Source organism: Sinocyclocheilus anshuiensis, unplaced genomic scaffold (genome assembly GCF_001515605.1).
Source record: "Sinocyclocheilus anshuiensis isolate Anshui unplaced genomic scaffold, SAMN03320099.WGS_v1.1 scaffold677, whole genome shotgun sequence".
In the NCBI taxonomy this organism is placed as follows: Eukaryota; Metazoa; Chordata; class Actinopteri; order Cypriniformes; family Cyprinidae; genus Sinocyclocheilus; species Sinocyclocheilus anshuiensis.
Window position 1 is genome coordinate 14,293 of NW_015539875.1, and position 26,310 is coordinate 40,602.

At 37.1% G+C, this 26,310-nt stretch overlaps 4 protein-coding genes across 5 annotated transcripts in view; 3 read left to right on the top strand and 1 right to left on the bottom strand.

Moving 5' to 3' along the window:
• The window catches only part of LOC107685269 (ranBP-type and C3HC4-type zinc finger-containing protein 1-like), a 7,999-nt gene extending 7,612 nt beyond the window's left edge, over positions 1-387 (bottom strand). Inside the window, exon 1 of the mRNA XM_016481796.1 lies at positions 84-387. Within this exon, the coding sequence (XP_016337282.1) occupies positions 84-251 (168 nt within the window). The 5' untranslated portion in view covers positions 252-387. The remainder of the gene's footprint in view (positions 1-83) is intronic.
• A 421-nt stretch (positions 388-808) lies between these two features.
• On the top strand, positions 809-8,329 carry LOC107685271 (gastrula zinc finger protein XlCGF57.1). Its single transcript, XM_016481800.1, has 2 exons — positions 809-1,105; positions 6,229-8,329. The coding sequence occupies exons 1-2, from the start codon at positions 1,021-1,023 to the stop codon at positions 7,980-7,982; spliced, it is 1,839 nt and encodes a 612-aa protein (XP_016337286.1). The 5' UTR covers positions 809-1,020; the 3' UTR covers positions 7,983-8,329.
• A 1,727-nt stretch (positions 8,330-10,056) lies between these two features.
• Positions 10,057-14,245, top strand: LOC107685273 (gastrula zinc finger protein XlCGF8.2DB-like). Its single transcript, XM_016481803.1, has 2 exons — positions 10,057-10,336; positions 13,106-14,245. The coding sequence occupies exons 1-2, from the start codon at positions 10,240-10,242 to the stop codon at positions 14,050-14,052; spliced, it is 1,044 nt and encodes a 347-aa protein (XP_016337289.1). The 5' UTR covers positions 10,057-10,239; the 3' UTR covers positions 14,053-14,245.
• A 2,673-nt stretch (positions 14,246-16,918) lies between these two features.
• Positions 16,919-23,262, top strand: LOC107685270 (oocyte zinc finger protein XlCOF6-like). Of its 2 annotated transcripts, none has more exons than XM_016481797.1 (3): positions 16,919-16,985; positions 17,183-17,304; positions 20,735-23,262. In XM_016481797.1, the coding sequence occupies exons 2-3, from the start codon at positions 17,220-17,222 to the stop codon at positions 22,690-22,692; spliced, it is 2,043 nt and encodes a 680-aa protein (XP_016337283.1). In that variant the 5' UTR covers positions 16,919-16,985; positions 17,183-17,219; the 3' UTR covers positions 22,693-23,262. The 2 variants fall into 2 exon arrangements, with proteins under 2 accessions (XP_016337283.1, XP_016337284.1); XM_016481798.1 differs by having other exon boundaries at positions 16,933-17,039.
• The last annotated feature ends 3,048 nt before the right edge of the window (positions 23,263-26,310 follow it).

A 26,310-nucleotide genomic window follows, 5' to 3' on the forward strand; every position in this document is an offset into this window, starting at 1 on the left:
TCTGTGTGTGTGTGTGTCTCTCTCTCTCTGTGTGTGTGTGTCTCTGTGTCTCTCTCTCTCTCAGTCTGTGTGTGTGTGTGTACCACGCTGCGTCCCCCGCGGTCGGTGTGTCTGAGTGTGAGGGTGAAGAGTCCGGCTCGGTTCGTGTTCATGCTGAGCTGCAGTCGCAGAGAATCCGAGCGCACCGGCAGCGGTCGCACCGTCACGCGCACCGACATCAGCACCGTGCAGCATCGCGCGCTCGCAGACATGTCTCCGGCAGAACCGAATCCCCGCGGACTCACATCATCTCCATCTTCACGAGCAACAGTCAGCGACCGACTCAAAACACGAAACACGTCCGTCTGATATTTACTGCCCCCGTGTTATGACGTCAACATGTAGTTCCGAGTGCGCATCGAATAAAATCATTACAACCTGAACCTGAATAATAAAAGCTTTAATAAGTGTATAAACGCAGTACACGTAGCAAGTTTTTCTTTTTGGTAATTATATAATAAATAAAAAGAAAACAAATATAGAATAGAAAAAGAATAGAGAAAGCTAGTGTTAGAGGCCTTTTTTTTTTAGAACAGAAAACAAGCAGTTAGAAAACAAACAGAGCAAGTCTTAAAGGGTAAAGTATTTTTTATTTAATAAAAAAGGAAACAAATAGATAAAATAGAATTAGAACAGAGCGTGCTAGAGGTAGAGGGTCATATAAAGACGGAGTGTTTATTATTATTATTACTTGGCAAGTTCAAAAGTCTTTTATTTTGCCACTCCGATCCGCTGTCGCGTTGTTACGTCATATATTCTGCGCCGCGACGTTTTCGTTCTGCTGTTATTTGGTTGATGTGTTGTTTGTGTTTTGAGCCCTTAAGCAGTGTATAAAACGCTCAAAATGTGTGACCGTTATTTCTCTGAGCAAAGCGCATCTTAGGAACAGAGTTATTCACTCATCCCTTGTTTCTGGTGACTATATCTTAAAAGGCGACAAAGAAAAGTCTCCAGGCAAGCTCTGACATAACTGCTGTGAAGATGGAGTTAATTAAAGTGGAGATTGTGGACATGAGTGATCCAGAACCCTGCGAAGTGAAAGATGAAGATACTGAGGAACAGACAGGTTGGTGTCCATTTATGATTCTTAGTGATTAATGAGAAACATTAAAGTAAGGTTGTTGCATTTATGAGCTGATTTGATCCAAAGCAAGGTAGATTTCATTTGAGGTGCATGCTTTATCTGTTTAGGTACTCTCTGAGAACTGAATCATGACCTGGTCATTGCTATGTTGTGCTGAACTAAAGAAATACAGTAATAAAGTTTAAGCACATTTTCCAGACTTGAAAATCATAAAAGATGCATAATTAAACATTCTGATTCTAACAGAGAAATTGACTAAATCTAAATGGCCTTAACATTGCAAATAAGTAGTGTTAACATGAAACATAGTTTGTTAACAGAAGACGCTTTAAAATTTAATACACATGCCCTCGATTTTAACATTTTAAATGTATCAGTTGAAATTAACACACTGTAACAAGGAAAAATACTTCTACAGCTTTCATTAATCTCAATGTTACAAATTAAAAAATTATTGCAACGTGTTACCGTTTCATTTCAACAGTCATGCTTAAAGATGGCCATCTTTTAAGTATCTACAAAAAGGCCATAGCATTGAAATTACATGCATACGGGTATTGTATTGATACTCTCACACTTTATTTGCTTCTGTTTTAGAACACTTGATGGTTGTCTAATCTAAATAACCAAATATGGCAGTCACACACAGTCTAGGAGAACTTACAGGGATCACACACACCGATGCGTCGCGTTCATCTCAACGGTGGTCTAAAACTGTTTATTTAATCACCAAACGGACATAAGTTTACTTCAAGAATGAGCAATGGGGCATAAATGAGTTTGAAGTTAGGCGTCTAAAAAAAACAAAGAGCAAACAGAAGGAGAAACGTTTTGCTGAAAAATGCACAATACACAGAAGCTGCGTCCCAATTCGTAGGCTGCATCAATCGAAGTGCGTATTTGAAGGCCGATTGCGTCATGGCGAAGGCTGCCGCAATTCGAAAGCGACTTCAAATCAGAAGGATCCTTCGCAGCCTACCCTATCCCAGAATTCATAGCGCGCCGGTGACCACGGGACTTTAATTCAAACAAAATAGCGGGTGATGGTTCTGTGGCGGCCCACGAATACACTTCTAAATGTAAGTATTGTGTTTTAAGTTACTCAAATAGCTAGCGAAACAAATGTCAAAAGTCAGGTCGTAAAGGAACACTCCACTATTGTTGAAAATAGGCTCATTTTCCAAACTCCCCTAGAGTTAAACAGTAGAGTTTTACCGTTTTCGAATCCATTCAGCCGATCTCCGGGTCTGGCGGTAGCACTTTTAGCTTAGCTTAAAGCTTTGCTGCCGTACCATGCACAGCAGCGCCTGAAAATAGACTAACTTCCGTCAACATAACCAACGTGACCACCTGCTTGCACAGGGAGCGTGCTGGGGACTATTTCCAGGCGCTGTGTAATATCATTGCGCCTGCTGCAGTCATGGTACGGCAGCAAAGTTCCTAAGGAATTATTACGTTCCTTTAAAAAATATGAAGTTAAACTAACAATACCACTGCACAGATTCATTTGTTAGGTGGTCTGAGACATAAGTTCTTGTATTTATTAAATTGAGGGCTGAATATGATAACTCCTTTACTGGGGATAAAAACTCTGCCAGTCCACAACAATAAGACAAGTAGATAAGGCTACTTAATTATTAGATAAGTCTTTCAGTTGTATTTTTATTTATATATATATATATATATATTTTTTTTTTCATTTTTAGGGCCAATTCCAATTCTATTTTATACCCCTACGCCTACCCCTTCCCCTTGTCCCTTGAAACACAGTGTCAAGGGGTAGGGGTGAAAATATTTCCCTAAGAAATGGGACACCACCACTACTATACCGTTACACGTCATCATACGTCATCTAAAGGCTGATTTATACTTCTGCGTCGGACCTACGCCTTAGCCTGACGTGCACCTCTCCAAAAATCTGAAAACTTTTGAACAGGATGAAGTTGTCCAAATTTTTCTTATTCTGTTGAAATATCTTTTTTTTTCCCATTTAGTACTGCCCTTCGGAAGCAACAGAAGATACTTGCATGTTTCCCGGAAGACAAATTGAGAACAATTTACCCTGATCTTCAAATTAAAAAATGTTCACCCCTCGAGAAAGGGGAAGGGCTAAGGGGTAGAAATGGGATTGGGCCTTATTGTACTGCTGTCATGCTAGACATGTCCACAAATGTTTTAGGCAAACTTGATGATCCAGAAATATGATATCTGGAGTATTTTGTATGCATGTCCTGCTGTGTCATTTTCTAACCTTAAGATTGCAGCCCTGTCTTAATAATTTTCATAAGTTTCATTTTCTCTTCTTTTAGGACAGTTCTGGAGAAAATGGGGCTGCTGGGAAACTTACAAATGTAATGAATGAAGTTGTTCTGTACATTACTTTTGTAATTTTAAGTTATTTGTAAATGAAGCAAAGTAATTTCTGTGCATTGTTTTATTTTTGTATTATAAGTTGAAACTTGTAAATAAAAGACAATTAGTAGTTCTGGAAATTGTTTATTTTAGCAAAGCAAGTTATAATTTGTAAATGAAAATAAAACCTTCATTAAAAGTATTATCTTTAATACTGTAAGAGTAAATTTATGTGCCCTCTAGAAGCTTGCATTCTGCAAGTGAACATCGCTTTATTGTTCATCCCATAAAGAAGCACTAAATCACTTTCACAGACTTTCACCTTAACTGTTCCCTCCTGGTGGAATGACCTGCCCAGCTCAATCCCAGCAGCTGAGTCCTTAGCCATCTTCAAGTATCGGCTAAAAACACATCTGTTCCACCTTTATTTGACCCCCTATCTCTAGTACTCTCTATTCTAATTCTATTCTTTAAAAAAAATGTCCTTTTTAGACTTGCACTCTATTCATTTACTGCTTGTTTTCTTAAAAAAAAAACTAACACTAGCTTTTCTAATCCTTTTGTATTCTATCTATTTGTTTTCTTTTTATTTATTATACAATTAACAAAAGCAAAAAAGGCCTTTTAACACTAGCTTGCTCTATTCTTTTTCTATTCTATCGGTTTTATTTTTATTTATTATATAATTTAAAAAAAAACTTGCTACGTGTACTACGTTAAGCTAACTGAGGCTTGTTATAGCACTTGCCTATCATTGCTCTTTTGTTGATGTTGATTGCTTCCATTGTCCTCATTTGTAAGTCGCTTTGGATAAAAGCGTCTGCTAAATGACTAAATGTAAATTAAAGGTGTGTATTCTGCAGAAAAAACTTTATATATGATGGTCTTGCTTTAATATTACTGCTGCACTACTGTGTACTGTATGTTGCATTTTACTTGTGAATATGTTCAAGGTTGTTACATTTGAAATACTTTATATAGGCTACTGTTGGGCAGTTCAATGTACAACAGTGCATCATATTGAAAAAGACCATGTTTTGTAGTGTTGCTGTCCTGTGAGGAAAAACAACAACAACAAAACTTGGTACTTCTCATTTGTATGTGAATACAAGGAATGCATTTCGTTACACTCCACCACTTTGTTATTTTGCAAATGAAAGGAACAAAGTTTATTGCTAGAATATTAACAAATAGTTGCTAATTACAACTGCGTCCGATATCGAAGGTTGACTGTTCTTGTTGCCTAGCAACTGTGACAGCTGCCGTTGACGAGCGGCAGTAAGTTTGTAAGTGGACTTTTTATATTCCACTGCATAAAACTAAACAGTGTTGAAAACCTGTTTAAATATGTTCACCGTGGTCCATTTATGTACATAATAATCAATAATAGAATAAACAACATAAAATCACATTTTGGTAAGATATAAGTCAACATTTAACCGCTTTATATTTTGTGTTTTTTCATGTCATTACAATGTTCAAGTAAGTCGAAACCCAATACTTATATTTAAAGTAGGGCTGTCAGTTTAACGCGTTAAATTAATTAGTTATGAAAAAAATAACGCGATTAAAATATTTTAACGCAGTTAACGCACTGGATTTTATACAACAGTTAAGTAAATAAGAAGTTAATATTGTGCTATATTTTAAACAAAATATTGTGTTTTTGTAAATTTTGCCAACGAAAATATTACCTAAAACTGTTGTGCGTCTCCAAGCAACACAGTGATATTTAGTTTCTGAATGAATCCGTGTTTTGAACGAATCGTGTGAATCAATGATTCAAAGCCCCATTAGAGCCGTTTACTGAATTCCTGAATGAATCAACCGCTTGAACGAGTCGACTCATAAAGACATTTACCGCCACCTGCTGGCTGTTTTAGTGTCTTCTTTAGAGTATCATTTCATTTATTAAAAAAATAAAATAAATAAATAATCATTAAAGGGATAGTTCACCAAAAATACATTAATAAATAAATTCTGTCATCGTTAAGACTACTCACCCTCATGTTGTTTCAAACCTGATTGATTTACTTTCTTTTGCACAACATAAAAGAAGGTATTTTGAAGACTGTTGGTAACTAAGCTGTTTAGGTCACTAGTGACTTTCATTGCATGAACAAAAAATACTGAGATGTTTCTCAAATTATCTTCTTTTATGTTCCATACTTTATGTTAGGCCATTGTAGCCTAAACATTTAACACGATAATAGCTTTAAATTATCTTTTGGGGGTATTTTCACAGCCATATTTAGTTTGTAATTAATTAATCGCAGCACCCTGTAATTAATTAGATTAAACATTTTAATCGACTGACAGCCGTAATTTAAAGTGTAATTCAGTAATTAAAAGTCAAAAACTAACAATTCAGGCTCCAGTTATTTTAATTTTCATTAACGAATAACATCTATGGCAGCTCTGTGCAGCACACAGCCTCACGTGTCAAAACAAACAGCACGAGGTGTCAGTGATTCCTCCTCTAGAGGCCGCTCTCGCTCTGTATAATGACAGCGGACGCTTCTCAGCCGCTCGAGCAACGGACGCAACCTGGAAAACTATCGGCATGGGTTTTTGCCGATAGTTCCAGCAATCAACTATCGGTGCCGATTAATCGGCAAAACTAATACATCGGTCGACCTCTAGTCAGAATTACCTTTAAGCATCACTTAAATTTAAATTTATACTTTAGTGTTTCTAGTTTCACTTTTCTTGAACTGATTTATTTTTGACTATTTAATATATTTTAATTTTAGACCAGATGGAGGTGAAAGAGGAAAGAGAAGAACCGAGTGACATCAAGGAGAACCACTTTATTGAAACGCCTGAAGATTTTAAAGTTGGAGAAGAGTCTTTAACTGAAACAACAGAAGCCACAAATTCGTTCTCCTGCCCTCAGTGTGAAAAGACCTTCACACATAAAGGAAACCTTAGGGATCACATAAAAATTCACATCGGAGAGAAGCCTTACGCGTGCCGTCTGTGTGGAAAAAGTTTCATTCACAAAGGACACCTTAACGATCACATGAGGATTCACACGGGAGAGAAGCCTTACGCGTGCCATCTATGTGGAAAGAGCTTCACGTGTAAAGGAAGCCTTAATGGTCACATGAGAATTCACACGGGAGAGAAACCGTTCACATGCCACCTGTGTGGAAGGAGTTTTACGTGTAAAGGGAGTCTTACGTGTCATGTGCGGATTCACACGGGAGAGAAGCCGTTCACTTGCCCTCAGTGTGAAAAGAGCTTCTCACATAAAGGAAGCCTTAAGTGTCACATGAGAATTCACATCGAAGAAGGGCCTTTCGCATGCAATCAGTGCGGGAAGAATTTCACACAGCAAGAATACCTTAAAACTCACATACGAATTCACACCGGAGGCAAGCCTTTCACGTGCCACCTGTGTGGAAAGGGTTTAACGTGTAAAGGAAGCCTCAAGTGTCACATGCGAATTCACACGGGAGAAAAGCCGTTCACGTGCCTTCAGTGCGGTAAGAGCTTCACAAATAAAGGAAACCTTAAGATTCATGCAAGGATTCACACGGAAGAGAGCCCTTTGACTTGCCTTCAGTGTGGAAAGTGTTTCACACATAAAGAAAACCTTAAGTGTCACATGAGAGTCCACACCGGAGAAAAGCCTTTCACTTGTCATCAGTGCGGAAAGAGCTTCGCTCGGAAAGTAATCCTTCAGAACCACATAAAAACTCACTCCGGAGAGAAGCCTTACACGTGCAACCAGTGCGGAAAGAGATTCACAGATAAAGGGTACATCAAGCGTCACATGCGAAGTCACACCGGAGAGAAGCCGTTCACATGCCCTCAATGCGGAAAGAGTTTCACGCATAAAGGAAACCTTAAAATTCACATCAGAATTCACACCGGAGAGAAACCCTCCAAGTGTCCTCAGTGCGGAAAGAGCTTCACACATAAAGGACAGCTTAAGGATCACATGAGAATCCACACCGGAGAAAAGCCCTACACGTGTCCTCAGTGCGGAAAGAGCTTCAAATGTAAAGGACACCTCAAGACGCACATAAGAACTCACACCGGAGAGAAGCCTTACTCGTGCCGCGAGTGCGGCAAGAGCTTCACAGTTCAGAGAAGCCTAAACATGCACATGAAATATCATTCAGGAGAGAAATTGCATGAGTGCTCTGAGTGCGGCAAGAGGTTTGCAGAGAGCAACACCTTCAAAACGCATTTGCTCATTCACTCTGAAGAACGGCCGTTTAGTTGCGATCAGTGCGGGAAAAAGTTTATTCTTGCGGCGCGATTAAAAGCACACCTGAAGCTTCATACGCATGAGAGACCCTACTTATGCTCTTTGTGCGGAGAGAGTTTCAAACTGCTCGGCAGCTTAAAATCGCACCAGAAAATACACGCCAGTGAGAAATCGCACGTGTGTCCTGAGTGCGGTAAGGCTTTTACCAGAGCGACATACTTGAAACGGCACCAGCGAACCCACTCTGGAGAAACCCCTGGGAAGGGTTCATTAGTTCAAGAACCCTAAAACCACAAGAATGCATACTGGAGAGAAGCCAAGCCGAGGATTTTCAGTGTAGCTCGACCCGACTGTGTGACCCTACATTGGACAAATGGTTTGGAAAATGGATTTTAAGCACATCGATTTATCTACTGCTTCACATTATCCAGAGTAGAGCAATGCAAAGTTTGTCTTCGGTAATGAGTCAATAGTGTGAGATTCAGGTAAAGTAGAATTTCACCCAAAATCTAAGAGGGGTTAAATAACCTAATGGCTCTTCAAACAAATATAAGGCAAGTCAAAATACTAGCTAAACATGCCATTTATGCCACTAAGACTGTACAGTTTGGCTAAAGAAAAACATGTTGTGATTTTGACACACGATAAATATTTAACATTCCATATTGTTGCTGCTTTAGTAAAATATAAAAATGAAAAAAACAGTTCTCATGTTGAAAAGTACTAAAACTGACAAGAAATTCTTGTTGATGCCTATAATTAAAGGGATAGTTCATCCAATAATGGAAATAACATTTGCTGTTAATTTAGGTACTCCCAGCCCTTCCAAGATTAAGGTGATTTTTTTTCTTCAGTAAACAGTAAAAACTATTTTTTTAGCTAAAACCGTGGTTTTTGGTGATTCATAAAATATAAGTCAACGGCTATCATCACTTGGAGAGTGAAAAAGCATATCAAGGAGCACAAAATGAATAGCCGTGGTTCCTGATGATATATTGAGGTCTTATGAAGCAAAACGATGAATCTGTGCAAGAAACTGAACATTGTTTACAACATTATTACCTGTAATCCAGAGCCCGGAGTGATTCAGTTTACAAACGATTCGTTCTTTTGAACTGGTTCTTCTTAATGAACTCAATGAACAAGTTCAACAAATCGGACTGAACTGTCTGAAACAGTTCGTGGCTCAAGTAGCACAGATCTGCAAGGTACTAAACCAATACTAAAATTTGTATGATTTCTCATTGTTTATGTAAAAAGGTGAGTTGATTAAGTTTAACTAACAAAATCTTCTTTACTGTAAAAAGTCACTACATTTGGGATTGCCTGAGAGTGAGTAAATTAACAGCAGATTTTAATTTATGGGGAACTATCCATTTAATGCTTTTCCATGCTTTGCTCGCAAATTGAAAAACCAAGCTTCTCATTAAATCTGCACATACTTGAGTTTTCTCTTTTAAACGTGTTGAGTGAAAAAGAAACCCAGTTCTCTTTGTAATCACATTGCCTTAGCTGAAGGCAGCATATATTCCCTCCTTTGTAGATATGTTTGTATTGCATGTCTTAGCCCTTTAGTAAAACAATTGTCTCTTGTATGCCTGTATGATTGCTGAATGACAATAAAGTTAATCTTGGCTCATGTCATTGGCATGCTTTACTTTGAGGTCCTTTTTATACTAATTAGTTATAATTTCACATATTTAGCCAGCTGGCTATTATACAGCTCTTATTGTATACTATTATTATACATTTTGTTATAAAATGTTGTGATACTATTACTATAAAACGTGCTTTAAGTAGACAATGTTACATTCATGATTAATGCAAATCTTTACTAAAAATGTCAGAATTGATCTGTAGTTGTTAATGTTTGAAATAGCTCGAGGGATTATCGAGCTCATTGTTTTCAGTCAAGTTTATGGCAAACGTTGCACTCACTATTGCTAACATATCGTCTGTATTTTCTGATTTTATCATATGGGGAATTTTATACAGTAAATTCTGTTCATCAGAGCATGTTGTAATTTCACGGACATATGACGTTGCAGTTACTTCGCCAATAAGTCCATAAGAAATTGCCAAAATATTACAACCATAAGATGTCGTTTTATTTTATTTGTGATTTTAAGACCTTTAAATGGTCTTTTATTTTGCCTCTCGACTAGCTGTCGCGTCGGGGTGACGTCATAACGCCAGCACCGGAAGTAACTGGTTTGTTTTGATCCGTTCGGGATTTAAGGCGCATTCAACTTTTAGCACGATTCAGAGTTGTTTAAACAAATATATTATATCCCGACAGCATGGTAGTATCACAGATGTTTCTTTGGTAATAAGAAATGAACGTTCAACGGAATACCGCAGTGATTTGTTTGCCGATAGTTTATCTCTCGTAAATGGCGCCAAAATACATTAGTGTTATTTTCGCCTCAACACACGAGGAGCAGTAGTGCTTTACTTAGCCTTTCTGTTCCTTTCTACTGGTTTTCCTCCTCAAAAGCTTCTAGACAAGCAGCAGAACCCCACAGGAACAGCTGTGATAGTTTACATGGATGTAAAGATGGGGTTTATTAAAGAGGAGCCCGAGGACGCGAGTGACCCAGAGCCCTGCAGAGTGAAAGATGAAGAAACTGAGGAGCTAATAGGTTGGTGCTCAGTCATTATTGTTCAGTGACGTCACAGTGCTTTATATATGCCCAGGTGAAAATAAAGTGTACTTGAATGCTCTAAAACATACTTAAATACAAGCGTTTGTAGTACATTCTTATGTTTTGTGCTAAATAACATTTTAGAAGTTGTACACTATAAATACGTTAAGTATATTTCTACTTCAGTGCAATTGCAAAGGTATACTAAATACCCCTGACATTTAAATTGATTTTAGTGCATTGAAATAAAGTACGCTACCGCAAAAACATAGAGGACTTTTATTAGTGTATTTCTTAAAAGTGCGCTTTGAATGATTTAAAAAATGTGTTAAATGTTACTACATTTTTATATAGTTATCCTAAGTTTAAATTATATTGACTGTATTTAAAATATACTAGTAATGTTATAGTTACTGTGCTACTTAAGTACACTTAATTAACACTAACACTAAATTGATTTGAAGCGTACTATAGTCAGATTAAGTACTATAAGTGTTTTATAATTGCATTGCTTAAAAGTGAGTTACGATTACTTTACATAAAATTTTAGTGGAATTTTATATATACTATCACTATGGATTTTCATGAAAAATCCTGTAGAAATGTGTTACGCAAGTAAAAACCCTGTACCTAGGTGAAGAAAGTGTAGTAAAATACACATTATTTCAGTACACTTCCATAATGTACTTAAAGCGCTCTATGCACTAATCTTGTACTTAATATACAAAAAATTATTCTTTATTACATCTTAAGATCATCTAAGTGTACTCAACTGTGCTGTTTTGGGACACCATGAATATGAAATAAAATAGTTTCTCTGTAAAAAAAAAAAAAAAAAAAGTATCATGTATAGCACAGCTGAGTACACTTAGATATTCTTAAGATTATCTATAGAAGTACTAAAGAATAATTTTTAGTATATATTATACAAATTTAGTGTGTGAAAATTGAGCACTTTGAGTACATTATGGAAGTGCACTAAGTGTACTGCAATAAAGTGTTTTTTTTCACCTGTGAATGCATTTTAGAGACGCTTTTATCCAAATAAGCGACATGCATTGCATCAAATTAGAGGAAAAACTGCAACAAAGCTTTAGCCTTTTTGCCACTTTTGACGACTTCTTATAGTGTTTCTCAAATTCAGTTTCCACTTTTCATTTAGAATATCTGGTTACAGTTCTAATACATCTTTATACATCTATAGACTCGTGTTTACAGTACGGGGTGTAAATTCAACATGGCTAAATGTTTTAAAACAGCAGTCCTCCATTATCACTGTCTTAATGCATTATTTTCAGTGTCAGAACCTTTAAAATTATATTTAGCACATTGCGTTCATATCCTGGTCACATCTGCTTTCCTGTATATATTAAGGATATGCCGGTATCAATTTTTCATGTTGCGAATAATTGCTAATGCTTTTTATCACGGTATACGGTATTATCACAATGTTGAAATTTAGTTGCAAAAAAGTATTGTCATAAAACAGTTAACAGGTTTAATAACTTTTTGAACATTTAAATGCAATAAAGCAATACACAAAATGTATAAAGTTACAAATTTTACACAGATTACAGTGCAAAAGAATTATAAAGATCAATAAGTATCACTTTACAATAAAATCTAACCTTAGTTAATGCATTAACATTCATAATGAGCAATAGCTACATTTGCTACAGAAGTTATTAATCTTTGTTAAAAATAAAAATACAAGTCTCGGTTCATGTTAGCTCATTAACACAGTTGCAACTTTTGATTTTAACAACGTGTTATTAAATATTAGATTTACCTAAGATTAATTAATGTTCAGAATAATTTTTATTGGCGGTTTGTTAACTAATGAAGCCTTAATGTAAAGTGTGACCGAACAATAACGAATCAAAACACTTTCAAACAATATCTAGGGCATGTTGTAGACTAGTCTGGATTAAAATGTAACAAAGTTTGAAAGTAAATGGCCTATTAAGTCTAAATATTTAAGTATTTGGCGCTGTGATGAGCACCATAACGAATGCAAAAATCTGAATGGCTGTTTAAATGATTTAAACATGTTTCAGAAACAGAAAGCAGGGCAGGCACACACTGGTCAAGTGAAAGATTCTTTTTTTCTTTATTAATTGATAAAAAACTACAAGCTCTATGTCGATCATCTATTATGTTTTAGTTGTGGTATCGGTTCAGTAGTAGTATTAAGATATTTTAGTCAGGTATCGTGTCAAAGTTTTGGTATTGTGACAACACTAGCGGTATTTAAATTTGTTATATTTTAATAACCTTAGCTATTTCAAGCAAAAATTATCATAATATATATTGTTATTGTGAGATTAAATGACTCGTCCAGCTCTACTAACCATTTAATCAAAATGTGATGTATGTCGCTAAACGTCCTTAAAGGGACAGTTCACCCAAAAATGAAACTTCTGGCAACCCACCAGCTGGCGGTCGCCTTTGACTTCCATAGTATTATTATTTTTCCATACTATGGAAGTCAATGGCTACCATCAACTGTTTGGTTACCAACTTTCTTCAAAATACTTTCTTTTGTGCTCAACAGAAGAAAGAAACTCCTACAGTTTTGGAATAACATAAGGGTGAGTAAATGATAACAGAATAGTAATTTTTTGGGTGAACTGTACCTTTAAGACGATGCTTAAATAGACTTGGTGCCTAGGAGGTACTTGAGCGCTTTGATTGAAGGTAGTGCAAAGTTTGAGTACCACTTTCTTGTTTCACCAAAAGTTTTTAATAATTGAATGTTAATTGCAGGCCTGACGGAAGTGAAAGAGGAGAGTCAAGTCCTGAATAAAGTTGAAGACAACCGCTATTTTCAGACACTTGAAACTGAACCAAACTCTCAGCCTGCAAAGCTCTCTCAAAAACGACACGTTAAAAATCGTGCCAGAAAGAAGCCTTTAACATGCGTTCATTGCGGAAAGAGTTTCAGTCATAAAGGACACCTTAATATTCACACGAGGAGTCACACTGGAGAGAAGCCGTTTGCGTGTGATCAGTGTGGAAAGAGGTTTATTCATCGAGGACATCTTAACGAACACTTAAGGATTCACACCGGAGAGAAGCCTTTCGCATGCACTCACTGTGGAAAGTGTTTCACACATAAAGCAAGCCTGACATGGCACATGAGAACTCACTCTAAAGAAAGCCCTTTAACTTGCTGTCAGTGTGGAAAAGGTTTCACACAGCAAGAAAAACTCAAGTGTCACATGAAAATACACACTAAAAAGAATCCGTTTACATGCCCTCAGTGTGGAAAGAGTTTCGTTCATAAAGGACACCTTAATGATCACTTACGAGTTCACACTGGCGAAAAACCGTTCACATGTCATCTGTGTGGAAAGAGTTACCGACTTAAAGGATACTTTAATGTTCACCTGAGAATCCACTCTGGAGAGAAGCCGTATGCGTGTGATCAGTGTGGGAAGAGCTTCATTAATAAAGGACACCTTAATGAACACTCAAGAGTTCACACTGGAGAAAAGCCTTTCGAATGCACTCCCTGTGGACAGAGTTTCACACATAAAGGAAGCCTAAGGTTGCACATTAAAAAGTATCACACTGAAGATGATACATGCCTTAAGCGTCACGCGACCGGCCTAAAATGCCCTCAATGTGAAAAGGGTTTCAAACATAAAGGACACTTTATGAATCATATAAGAACTCACATAGCCTTGAGCCTAAAGACACACTTAAAATGACTCGAAATTAAGCATAAATAAACCCTTTGAACTGCACATGAATGCATAACCTGTCTGGTTTGGCTTGCTAATAAGACAAATATATAAAGGCACATTTTTTTACGAAGGTTTATGGAATGCTTTCTGTAAAGCTGCACTGAAACAATGTACATTGTTTTTGGTATATAAGTGAATCATATGAATAAAACGGGTGACAGATACATCTTTTTCTCTTTGCGTTTAAACTCTTTTTGTTGCTGGGCTGCCAACAGGTTAAAATGATATTAACAGATTAACAGGGTTTTTGTACTGTAGTTAATGCATCCACAGTAGAAAACTATCGGTTTGTTTTAAGAGAAAAATCTGTATGCAGGAGTTGTGTGCATGAAACAATTAGTTTTCAATTACACGTTTAGTAAATTATGTGCGTTCACATTTTTGACTGCTTGGTCCAAATGATTAGATTGCTGTCCTCGAGCCGCTGGATTCCACCGATATTTGGCATTTATTTTTCTCTAGTAATTTGTTACACAGAAAAGTGTCAAAGCATTTTCTTTTTTATTGTTATTAAAGGAATAGTTTAATGGCGGTAGCCAATGCCATTGTCTTCAATAGTTTAGTTACCAACATTATTCAAAATACACTGCTCAAAAAAATTAAAGGAACACTATGAAAACTCATCAGATCTCAATGGGGGAAAATATCATGCTGGATATCTACACTGGTATGGACTGGCTAATGTGTTAGGAACGATGAAAATAGTCAACCTACAGAGGGCTGAATTCAAAGACACCCCAAAAATCAAAGTGAAAAAATGATGCAGCAAGCTAGTCCATTTTGCTGAAATTTCATTGCAGCAACTCAAAATGGTACTCCGTAGTTTGTATGGCCCCCATGTGCTTGTATGCATGCCTGACAACTTCGGGGCATGCTCCTAATGAGACCACGGATGGTGTCCTGGGATATATCCTCCCAGATCTGGACCAGGGCATCGCTGAGCTCCTGGATAGTCGTTGGCGGACTGTTGGATGGACCGAAACACAAGAGGTGTCCCAGAGGTGTTCTATTGGATTTAGGTCAGGTGAGTGTGGGAGTCATTCAGTAGTATCAATTCCTTCATCCTCCAGGAACTGCCTGCATACTCTCTCCACATGAGGCCAGGCATTGAACCCAGGACCCACTGCACCAGCGCAGGTTCTGACAATAGGGCCTTTCGCACCGCGGGAACCTTTTAATAGTACCAGAACTAATTGTGGAACTACCCACTTTTTGGCGTTTTCGCACCGCCGGAACTGGGTGCGGTTTTAGTACCGGACTGCCTTTTTCGAGAGCAGGGTCCTCCTACTCCGGAGCAGGGTCTAACCAGCACAACTGGTACTAATTGTGACGTAAGTAGACATTGATTGGCCAAACACGTACGAAAACGCCCTCACCCGCCATGATTTAAAACGCTGTGTAAACATACTGTAAACATTGTGTCAATTGTTCTTCTTTGTTTCTGTTGTTGAACGCCGCGCACAAATGACGTCGCTGTCGACCGGCTTACGTCACTTCTTAGTACACACTGTCAGTGCGAATGCAACCCTTTAAATGGTACTGGGAAATAGTTTGCGCAAAATCGTCCCAGTACTTTAGTACTGTACATTTAGTTCTGGAACTAAAGCGGTGCGAAAGGCCCTCATGGGTCCAAGTATTTCATCCCGATACCTAATAGCAGTCAGGGTGCCATTGTCTAGCCCAGTGGTTCTCAATCCGTGCCCCGTCACGGATTCAAATGCGGCCCGCTGAACACAATTTAAAAAATAACTTTCAGTTTTACAATTCATTTTAGTTTTTACATAAATTTAAAAATGTGCTAAACAAATATAAGCTATAATAATTTTGTTTTTCATATATTATTTTCAGACATGAGCAGACCTGCTACTCACGTAATTAACGTTACTCATTTAACGAACACTTACAAGCGCGCGCTTCAATTCAAATAGTCATCAGCAGCCATTAGTTCGGTAAAATTGAGTATCAATCGCAACTTCATTGTGCTGTGTTACTCCTTTCGAGCCGAATTTCACAAAATTGGTCCGCTCCCGACAGCATCAGGTGTTTTATTAATGGGGAGTAGAATTATTTATTTCAATGAATGTAATCGATTAGATATCATAATATTTAGGTTGGTTTGACATGCGGCCCGTGAGACTTGCACGTGGACCATAGTGCGGCCCAGTGGAAATAAAGGTTGAGAACCACTAAGTAGTCGTCGTCTTCGCTGTCGTCTTTCAGATTCATTACGGAGTATGAATAGGTACGACAAAGTAAAAGCTGCGAGAAGCAGCTGAGGCTCAGCCATTTTTATATTTTGTTTTACCTCAGGAGTGTTGCGCGTAAAGAAAGCTCCAGGAGATGAGACCTCTATACATGGATTAAAAACACATGTACACTTAGTTCAACAAATAAAAGTTAATTTTCTTATTGCATGACAACAGAGCTTCAGATCTGCTACTAATCAATTAATAGTTTCAATTGGCAATTAAATATATAAGCACATAATAAACATATACAATTTAATTTATAAAACAGGTAATGCTTGTTTTGTATATCTATAGTATAAATATTTTAAATTTGATAGTATAGTCATTTACAATATTTATTTACGTTATATCGTAATCTGCGTGACCCTGCCGTTGGTTCTGTTTGATGAGGTTGCAGGGCGTTCCGAATGAGCGATTATTGTCAGCGAAGTCCACTTCAACGGATATCACGTGCTTAGGGAGCAGTGCACACTGCATAGGGACCGACCCCGTCAATGGGAACGCTCCTTTAGAAACGAAACCGTTAGATTGACGTCTTTTATTTTGCCGTGCGGAGCCGCTCTGACGTCATTACGCAGGCGCCGCGACTCCTCCCTTTATGGTTCTCGTTGGACAAAGGTTTTTGTTTCGAGATATTCAGCGTTTAACGTGTGTAAAACGTCCATTTTTGTGGAGTTATTTTCAAGTAATGCATTCCACATGGTACTAATTTTGCGTTGGTTGTTAATGTAAAATGAATGTATTCAGCGTGATAATGTAATGCTTTGTGTGCCGATAGTAAATGTGCGCGTTATTAACGCGCGAGGAACAGAGTGATTTACTTTGCTCTTTATTTCTTTCTACAGAAGTCTTTGAGAAAAGTAGAAGATAAATCTTCGTGTCATGGAGTTTATTAAAGACGAGCCTGAAGACTGGACTGATCCAGAGCCCTGCAGAGTGAAAGATGAAGAGATTGAGGAACAAATAGGTTGGTTTTCAAAACAATTAAATACAATGTGCTTATTATTTCTCATAATGTGTCTTAGGCCAGAAAAAGAGCAAACTACTCCAAGACTGTTTAATGCACCAGATGTAACTTGAAAGGAAACATAGTAAATGCATGTATTTGCAGGTTATTAGGAATACAGTATATATGTAAATGTCCAACGAAACAATGTTTATATTAAAGGCAGTGAGATCAAAAAAGTGAATGTAAACATGTAGACTATTATATATATTATGTGCAAAAAATGGTTAAAATCACATTACATTCTAACATTGTACGATTGCAATCTAAAAACAAAAGTAATGCATTTTAAAGCAGAAGATAAATTCACTAAACTGAAAATAAAATTTAATAAATTAAAACAAAAGCACAGGCTAATTGTATTAGGCTATTTTGATTTCCCCATTACAGTCACTTTATGGTTAATGCTATCATAAAAATACACTTGCAGGTTTAAAATTCTACACATGGCACATTTATTATGCACGTACAAATATTTCAGGAAAACGTATATTTTAGTCACAATTATTGCAATCTTTTTCTATTGCACTCTGTCTGTTGCGCATTTGTGTGCGATAGAAATCTGTGAAGTTTAGCAGAGAATTGCATGCAGAAAGGCTCATGCACTCCTGACAGCAAAATAGAAATATTTCTATGACTTTCTAATAGGGTTGGGCAATATGAGCAATATTTTATATCACGATATGAGTAATTTTATTTCATGGTAACAATATATATCACAATATAGTTATTTTTGCTTTAAATAAGGATATCAAAAATTGTTATACCATAGAAATGTCATAATTCTTGTCACCAGTGTCAATATCACAAAAAAACTAATGCTAGCCTAAATTTAAAAAACAAAACAAAAAATTCTCAAGCTTTCTGAAGACAAGTAAACAGTCAGCGATTACATAAGAATACTAATTACAAGCTATAGGACAAAAAAACTACAGTAGAACAAATTAAAAAGATATGATACATACATTGTATAAAGTAATCAAATGTATAAAAACACTGCATATTCTTGAATGTGTAAATATATTTTTTCTTATTAAAATTACAAAAGTGATTTAGCCAAGAGCAGTGAGAGGATTTCTCTTTAGTTGTTTGATTAACATAAACGACAGACGGCAGGAATATTAGACTGCTGTCACTTTAAGAGCTTCCCGGTAGCTCTTAAAGTGACAGCAGTCTAATATTCCTGAAAGAGCTTTCTTTCTCAGCTGTTTGCTTTCAGCCACATCTCAAACACATTAAACAGCGCAAGGCTATCTGTCAGCAGCACATGTATCTTTCAGAGCAGCTGCTTCAAACTACACATGATAACTATATCTTACGAGTGATTTTTAAGCCCTTAATATAAGCATGACTCATGTTTAGGACAAACTGGATTATGCACTTGCCCCGCAGCAGCTCACTCTGTCCTCTGCTATTTTTCAGATGTGCTCGCATCAATATAAACATTGCCTCATACCAAACGGCTTATAAAAATGTATCAATATTGTACAAACTCAATATACTGCCCAGCCCTAGTTTAAATATTTATAGCCTATTTCAACAATGAATTGGAGCGACATAATTAGCACAATCTAAATTGTTTATATTTAAGTGTTGGTTATTATATCTAAAATAATAATAATAACAACCAAACATTTTCCGTCAGAACAGAAAAGAAAAAAAATCATCAAATACACAAACTCAAAGGTCTTCACGGCAACCCTTCAAAATAAAAGTTTGGTAAAACTAAGAAATTATGACAAATATATTATCTCTTAAATTAATAATAATAAGAAAAAATATATTGATTCACAAAAGTAAAAATAATATTAATTATTATTATTAAGCAATATGAGATTATTCATTCATATTATCAGATTATTCATTCATATTTTAATTTATGCAGCATACTAATTATGTTGTACAGCACCTTATTGGACAAAAATATATAAAATGAAATTTCATTTGTTTACATTTTGCTTGATTTTTTTTACATTTGTTTTATGAATTCATTAGACACCATTTTTGATGCTGAATTTGCATCATCATAAAACACAGAATCCAGAATAAAATAAAATGGAAAACACAGAATTTGTGAAAAAATAATACTGATTTCATTGGTGCCCTAAATTAAAAAAGATATGAAAGTCATGCTTGCATTCATAAACTGAACTACAAAACACATTAGTCAATTAATGAATTACATTTATTTTACACTGCAGTTGTACTGTAATAGTAATATATTACTGTCTTAAGGGATAATAATAATAAATTAGTATTAGTAGTAGTAGTAATCATTTGTATTTAGAATGTCAAACAATTTAAAACACGGGTGAACTCACAACTAAAAAGTTTGTTTACTTTATTATTTAGAGGAATTAGACAAAAGATAATATACACAGTATGCAAGACATCTTGTAAGGCACAGTAGAAATTTATATACTTAAAATTATTTAAAATGGCGCAGATACATTTTTAATTCCACCACCAGATTGAGGCATTTAAAGGGATAGTTCACCCAAAAATGAAAATTCAGTCATTAATTACTCACCCTCGTGTCGTTCCAAACCCGTAAGACCTTCGTTCATCTTCAGAACACAAATTAAGATATTTTTAGCATGCGCATGCTGAACGTAGCAGAAGAAAAATGGCAAAGACGGTAACTCAGGGAGAAGAATTGCTGAATAAATTGTTATTATTGTTTTCTTTGTGCACAAAAAGTATTCTCGTAGCTTCGTAAAATTATGGTTGAACCACTGCTTGCTACATTTCTGTGCGTTGATCGTGGTAATTACATTGCTGTCTATGGGAGGGTCAGAAAGCTCTCGGATTTCATCAAAAATATCTTAATTTGTGTTCCGAAGATGAACGAAGGTCTTACTGGTTTGAAACGACATGAGGGTGAGTAATTAATGATATAAGTTTCATTTTTGGGTGAACTATCCCTTTAACTTTAAAATTTCTTGGGGGTAGCACTGAGTGGTATGACCAGAAATCTGTTTTTTTTTTTTTTTCACAGTGTATCATTTCTCTAGTGGCTTACAAATATTAACTAAAAACTGTGATAATCAAATCAATTTATAAAACAGTTTAGTTAATTAAAGGAATGCATTTTAAAAGATACATTTTTTGGCATGTTTATTAAATATTGTGATTTGATTTATTGTCCATATTACTAATTTGACAGAAAAAAAAAATACAATTTGAAAATGTATCTAAAATGACCATAGCATCAGTACTGAAGAACTGATGGTGTTGATAATGACTGAATGAACGCATTGCACACTAAACATAAAACAAACACACAGTTACTTGGTGTCTTTTACTATCTATTTTTATTTGGGCTTGACGTTTTGACATTTTTTTGGTCCCCCCTTTCTGATTTTTGTCAATTTATTGTTATTAATTGTAGGCCTGATGGAAGTGAAAGAGGAAAGCCAAGAACTGTATGAAGTTGAGGACAACCGCTATTTCCAGACACCTGAAAATTTGATAGCTGAAGAAAAACCTTTAATTGACTATCAGTCTGAAAATCTTTCACAAGCAGGACGCCTTAAAGATCCCATTAAAAGTCATACCAGAAGGAGGCCTTTCACATGCCATCAATGCGGAAAGAGTTTTGCAAATAGAGGGCAACTTAATGTTCACAAAAAAATTCACTCTGAAGAGAGACCTTTCGCTTGCCTTCGGTGTGGAAAGAGTTTCACAAATAAAGAAAACCTTAAGTGTCACATGAAAACCCACGCTGGAGAGAAGCTTTTCTCGTGTTATGAGTGTGAAATGAGTTTCACTAGCAAACTAACTCTTCAGAATCACGTAAAAACTCACTCTGGAGAGAGGCCTTTCCCGTGCCACCAATGTGAAAAGAGCTTCGATCATAAAGGACTCCTTAATATTCACACGAGGAGTCACACTGGAGAGAAGCCCTTCGTGTGTCCTCAGTGTGGAAAGAGGTTTATTCATCGAGGACATCTTAATGATCACTTAAGGATTCACACCGGAGAGAAGCCTTTCGCATGCACTCACTGTGGAAAGTGTTTCACACATCAAGCAAGCCTCTCATGGCACATGAGAACTCACACTGAAGAAACTCTTAAGCGCTACATGAGAATGCACCCTGAAGGGAATCCTTTCAAATGCCATCAGTGTGGAAAGAGTTTCCTTCATAGAGGACACCTTAATGATCACTTAAGGGTTCACACTGGAGAGAAACCATTCACATGCCCTCACTGTGGAAGGAGTTTCAGTCATAAAGGATACTTTCATGTTCACTTAAGGATTCACACCGGAGAGAAACCGTTCGTGTGCCATCAGTGTGGAAAGAGCTTCACGCATAAAGGAAGCCTGAAGTGGCATATGAGAATCCACACTGAAGGACTTTTCACTTGCAATGAGTGTGGGAAGAGTTTCGCCTATAAAAGGAAACTTCAGATTCACAGAAGAATTCACACCGAAGAGAACCCTTTAACTTGCCTCCAGTGTGGAAAAACATTCACATGTAACAAAAAGTTTAAGTGTCACATGAAAACTCACTCTAAAGTCAATCCTTACTCATGCAATCAATGTGGAAAGCGTTTCAATCAAAGAGGACACCTGAATGAACACATGAGAACTCACACCGGAGAGAAGCCGTTCACATGCCATCTGTGTGGAAAGAGCTTCAGTCAGAAAGGAACCTTTAACATTCACCTAAGAATTCACACCGGAGAAAGGCCGTTCACGTGCCATCAGTGTGGTGAGAGATTCAGTAAGAAAGGAAACTTGAATGTTCACCTGAGATCTCACACTGCCATCAACCTTGCATGCCATCCAAGTGCGCAGAGTTTAATTCAAAAAGCGCACCTTAATGATCATATAAGAATTCACATTGTAGACAGGCCATTCACATGCCATCACTGCAAAAAGAATTTCATTCATAGAGGACACCTTAATGATCACCTGAGAATCCACACCGGAGAGAAGCCTTACGCGTGCCAACAGTGCGGAAAGCGTTTCACACATAAAGGAAGCCTTAAGTGGCACATGAGAACTCACGCTGATGAGGAGCTTTTCCAAAGCCGTCAAACCGAGAAGAAATTTACAAAAAATGCAGATGTTGAGAGTCAGAAAAGAATTCGCACCGTAGAGAAGCTTTACGCGTGCCAACAGTGTGGAAAGCGTTTCACCCATAAAGGAAGTCTTACGTGGCACATGAGAACTCACGCTGATGAGGAGCTTTTCACGTGCCACCTAAGTGAGAAGAAATGTACAAGTGATGTAGAGAGTCGCTCTGGAGAGAAGCCTTACACGTGTCCTTTGTGTGAAAAGAGTTTCAGTCGTCAAGCAATCCTTCAGAGTCATGTAGAAACTCACTTTGAAGAGAGTCCTTAAAGGTGCTGTATGTCATTTTTTGACTAAAGCATTACAATAGCGCAATATGTTTGCAGATATTTAGGAAACAATCTAATTCACGTACTTGTTTCTCTGAAAAAAAACAATGCTATGGCCAATATTACATACTGCATCTTTAAACATGCCCTCAATTTAGAAAGAAACCCCTTCGAACTACTCCTAACCTTAGAAGAAACCAGGCAATTTTTCTTTACTACTATCACCTTATGAAGGACTTGCTCTTGGCTTGCTCACTGTGGGTATAATAACGAATAACATTTTTCATGAAGCTGTAAATGGAACTGCTCAGTGGTGACCTATGGTAGATATTTCTTCAGCATTTTCTGTAAAGCTTTGAAGCAGTGTACACTACCATTATATATGAAAAGCTCTGTAAATCAAGCTGACTTGGCTTACACATTTTTCTTGCATTAAATACCTTTTATTAAATAACGGTATAGGATTTAACTTGTACTTTGAAACACATTTTCAGAGATGTGCAAACCCCCAAAATGCTGTTGTCATGTAAATTAATGGCCAAACACATAAAAAGTTTTCAGGTTTAGTTAAAACTGCATTGTGTGAACGGCCCCTTTCTTAAGCCTCGTTCAGACTGTCAGCCCAAATCCGATTGAAATCCGATCATATTTAGATAGTCTGAACGACAACAAACTACATGAAATCCGATTTGTGCAAATCCGTTTCGAGCTATATTCATATGTGGTTTGGAATCCTATTCAAATCGCATTTCTGGAAATCCGTTTCAGTCTGACCGGTCAGATCGGATTTAGCATAGCTTTTTCACGTCCTCACGCCACGTAAAATGTAAACACGTCAGACATTTTTTGTAGAAAACATGCCGAACGTCTTTGCAGAAACAAGCTTGTGTCGTTGTGAAGTGCAAGTCAAGCGGAAAAAGACAGTATACTGCTAGTATACGTACCTCTTTGAGTTTTGAAAGTAGCGGAGACAGCAGCACTGAGTAAAGCCGCACATTCCAGCTTTCTGCGATTCTGATGCTGCCTCGTATTCTGTAAAACGAAAGACCGCTTATGGACACACAAATCAGATATGAACAGTTGCATACACTGTGTGGACAGTCAGTTATTAAATCGGATTCGAATCCGGATATGCACAAAATCGGATTTGGGCTGACAGTCTGAACGAGGCTTTAGTGTTTTTGTTCCTATGGTTACCAATTATGATGACCTGTCTTCTCATTATCCTGTGTGCATTTAAGCCCTCTGTTTAGTTCAGTCCATTGTCCTGTATTGTCATTTCTAATTCTTGTAAAGCTGTAACTTCTCTCCTGTGCCTTAGTTTGAGTAAATGTTTGATTACCTTCTTTATTTGTTTATAATTAAGTTAAATGGCTGACATTGAGATCCATCTCTCTTTCTCATGTTCCTTCGCCTGCCTTACCATAACAGAACAGAGGATCTAGAGAAGATGCATGGCACTTCCAGCCGTTTGCCACCTCCTCACTTGGGATAGTCACTCCCTCGAGGACCACACCAGTGAGTTCCCGGAACATAGCATATCATTATTTTTGGACTGGACTTAATGATCCCCTGTCTGTTAATGGTCCTCAAGGGAAGTTTAAGGATTTTGTTGAACTAGTGCTCACAAGGAGTGGACGATGATTGCCACTTGCACACCACAGACACTGAGCCTGAGCAATTGCCTGCCTCAAACCCTGAGCCTACACCCATCACGAACGCAAAACCAGAGCCCACACCTGCATAGGACCTCCTACCAGCAGAGAGTTTGACCTTAAAAGCTAGTACCTGCAGCCGAGTTCATCCTGGAGCCTGAGCCAGATGAGAAAGACAAGTCTGTCCCAGAGTTAGAGCCATGTCCCAGAAAGGAGTATCGATATCCTGGAGCAGAGTACCAACATATCCCCCCAGCCATCCTAGTTAATGTAATGGATTTGCTGGACCCCCCTCCCATTGATGCAGCACGGTCTCCTGACTCCTTTGTCTTCGCCAGATCCATCTCCTGGCTTAGCTGGCTCTATCTGGTTCTCTGACTCCACCTGGTTAGCCTCGGCATTTAAACCGTTTTATTCTAGCTTCATGCATTCTTTTTTTATCAACACTTAGATGTGGGTAAGTTTCATAAAAAAGCAATGTTTTGAACAAAAAGCTGAGATTGTGATGTTTTTGTCAAAAACTATATCTAGATGCAATTCAGAACAATGATCAGAACATACTGTAGATGGAGTAGATTGCCTCCATCAACACCCACAAAGCTTCAGAGTCCTGAACCAATTCCTGGGTCGACATTTCATCCGGTAGCATAACGCAGTTTGATTTATATGCTGTTAAATGTCTGATGATCACGCTTCTTTTTCTTTTGTTCGTTCTTAAGTGATTTAAAAACAATATTTTTATCATCTTTTGAATGTCTGTTACTATTGTGTATGAGATGTGCAACATAATTAACCATGCCTAATTTCATACTAACGCTAGTCCATAATTCAACATGAACAAAATACATCCCTTCAAACATTGTGGTATTGCAAAGTCATACAAGTTTATTGAGCTAATGTTTTGACTTTTTTGGGGGGAAAATTCCACATTTTGGTGCATCTTATTTTTTTATTTAACTCTTTCCACATTCGTGGCAAGTTAAAGAATTTTTAGAGCTTGTTTTCTGAATTCTTTTTACTGAGAGATTATTTTCGGTCTCTGCAATGAAAGAAGTTTTCTCCACTTGTGAAACCATGATGTTTCTCCTCCACTTCATTTGGTTCTTGGCTTTCCTCTTTCTGCAGCAATATAAATATATTGAAATGTCACATCAAGAAAAACTGAGCTCATCGATCAACTTTAATTAGGTCAATCATATGACTCAATTCCTCATCTAATGTCAGTTTATATGACCATAAACATTTTCAAGAATATTATTAATTTCTTCAGAGGAAAAACTGTGTAATGGGAATAGAAACCAACCTATTTTCTCCTCAGTATCTTCATCTTTCACTCGGCACGGATCTGGAATTCCCATTTCTTCATTCTCTTCTTTAATAAACTCCATGTTTGTAATATTATGTCACACTGATCTCAGTTGTTCCACCTTGAGTTTTTCTATTTGTTAGCATGCTTCGCCATGTTTAGGATGATGAGAATAATGAACTGAAAAAATAAACACACAGTGAGTTTTTCTGAAACTTGTGTAGATGCGCTTTACACATCGTTTATACACATTAATGTGGCGCCATTCACATAAAACATTACATTCAAGAGATTTACATTCAACATTACAAATGTGTGCATATTTATAAAGACAAATGTATAAAGAAATAATAAATACATCAATGTTATTTTCAGATAAAGTACTGCATAGAGATACAGTATAATGCAAATAGTGAACTCAGTGAAAAATGTAAATGATTAAATATGGCTAATTTCCACCGAGTTCAGTACAGTACACTGATCTGCATGACATTGTGTGTATAAAATACAATGTTATTTTTTTGTGTTTGCGCACTCTGTACCAGAATGACGGGAAGAAAAGAGTCTGGAGAAGGCTTGGAGCAGCTCATGATCAAAGCACACACATCATCTGTGAAACACGGAGCAGTGTGATGCATGAGCGTGCATGGCTTCAGTG

Excerpts from the sequence above, each read along its gene's own strand:
- LOC107685271 (XM_016481800.1), top strand. The coding sequence starts at position 1,021 with ATGGAGTTAATTAAAGTGGAGATTGTGGACATGAGTGATCCAGAACCC. Across the intron at positions 1,106-6,228 it reads AGATACTGAGGAACAGACAG|ACCAGATGGAGGTGAAAGAG; the intron begins GTTGGTGTCCAT and ends TTTTAATTTTAG.
- LOC107685273 (XM_016481803.1), top strand. The coding sequence starts at position 10,240 with ATGGATGTAAAGATGGGGTTTATTAAAGAGGAGCCCGAGGACGCGAGT. Across the intron at positions 10,337-13,105 it reads AGAAACTGAGGAGCTAATAG|GCCTGACGGAAGTGAAAGAG; the intron begins GTTGGTGCTCAG and ends TGTTAATTGCAG.
- LOC107685270 (XM_016481797.1), top strand. The coding sequence starts at position 17,220 with ATGGAGTTTATTAAAGACGAGCCTGAAGACTGGACTGATCCAGAGCCC. Across the intron at positions 17,305-20,734 it reads AGAGATTGAGGAACAAATAG|GCCTGATGGAAGTGAAAGAG; the intron begins GTTGGTTTTCAA and ends TATTAATTGTAG.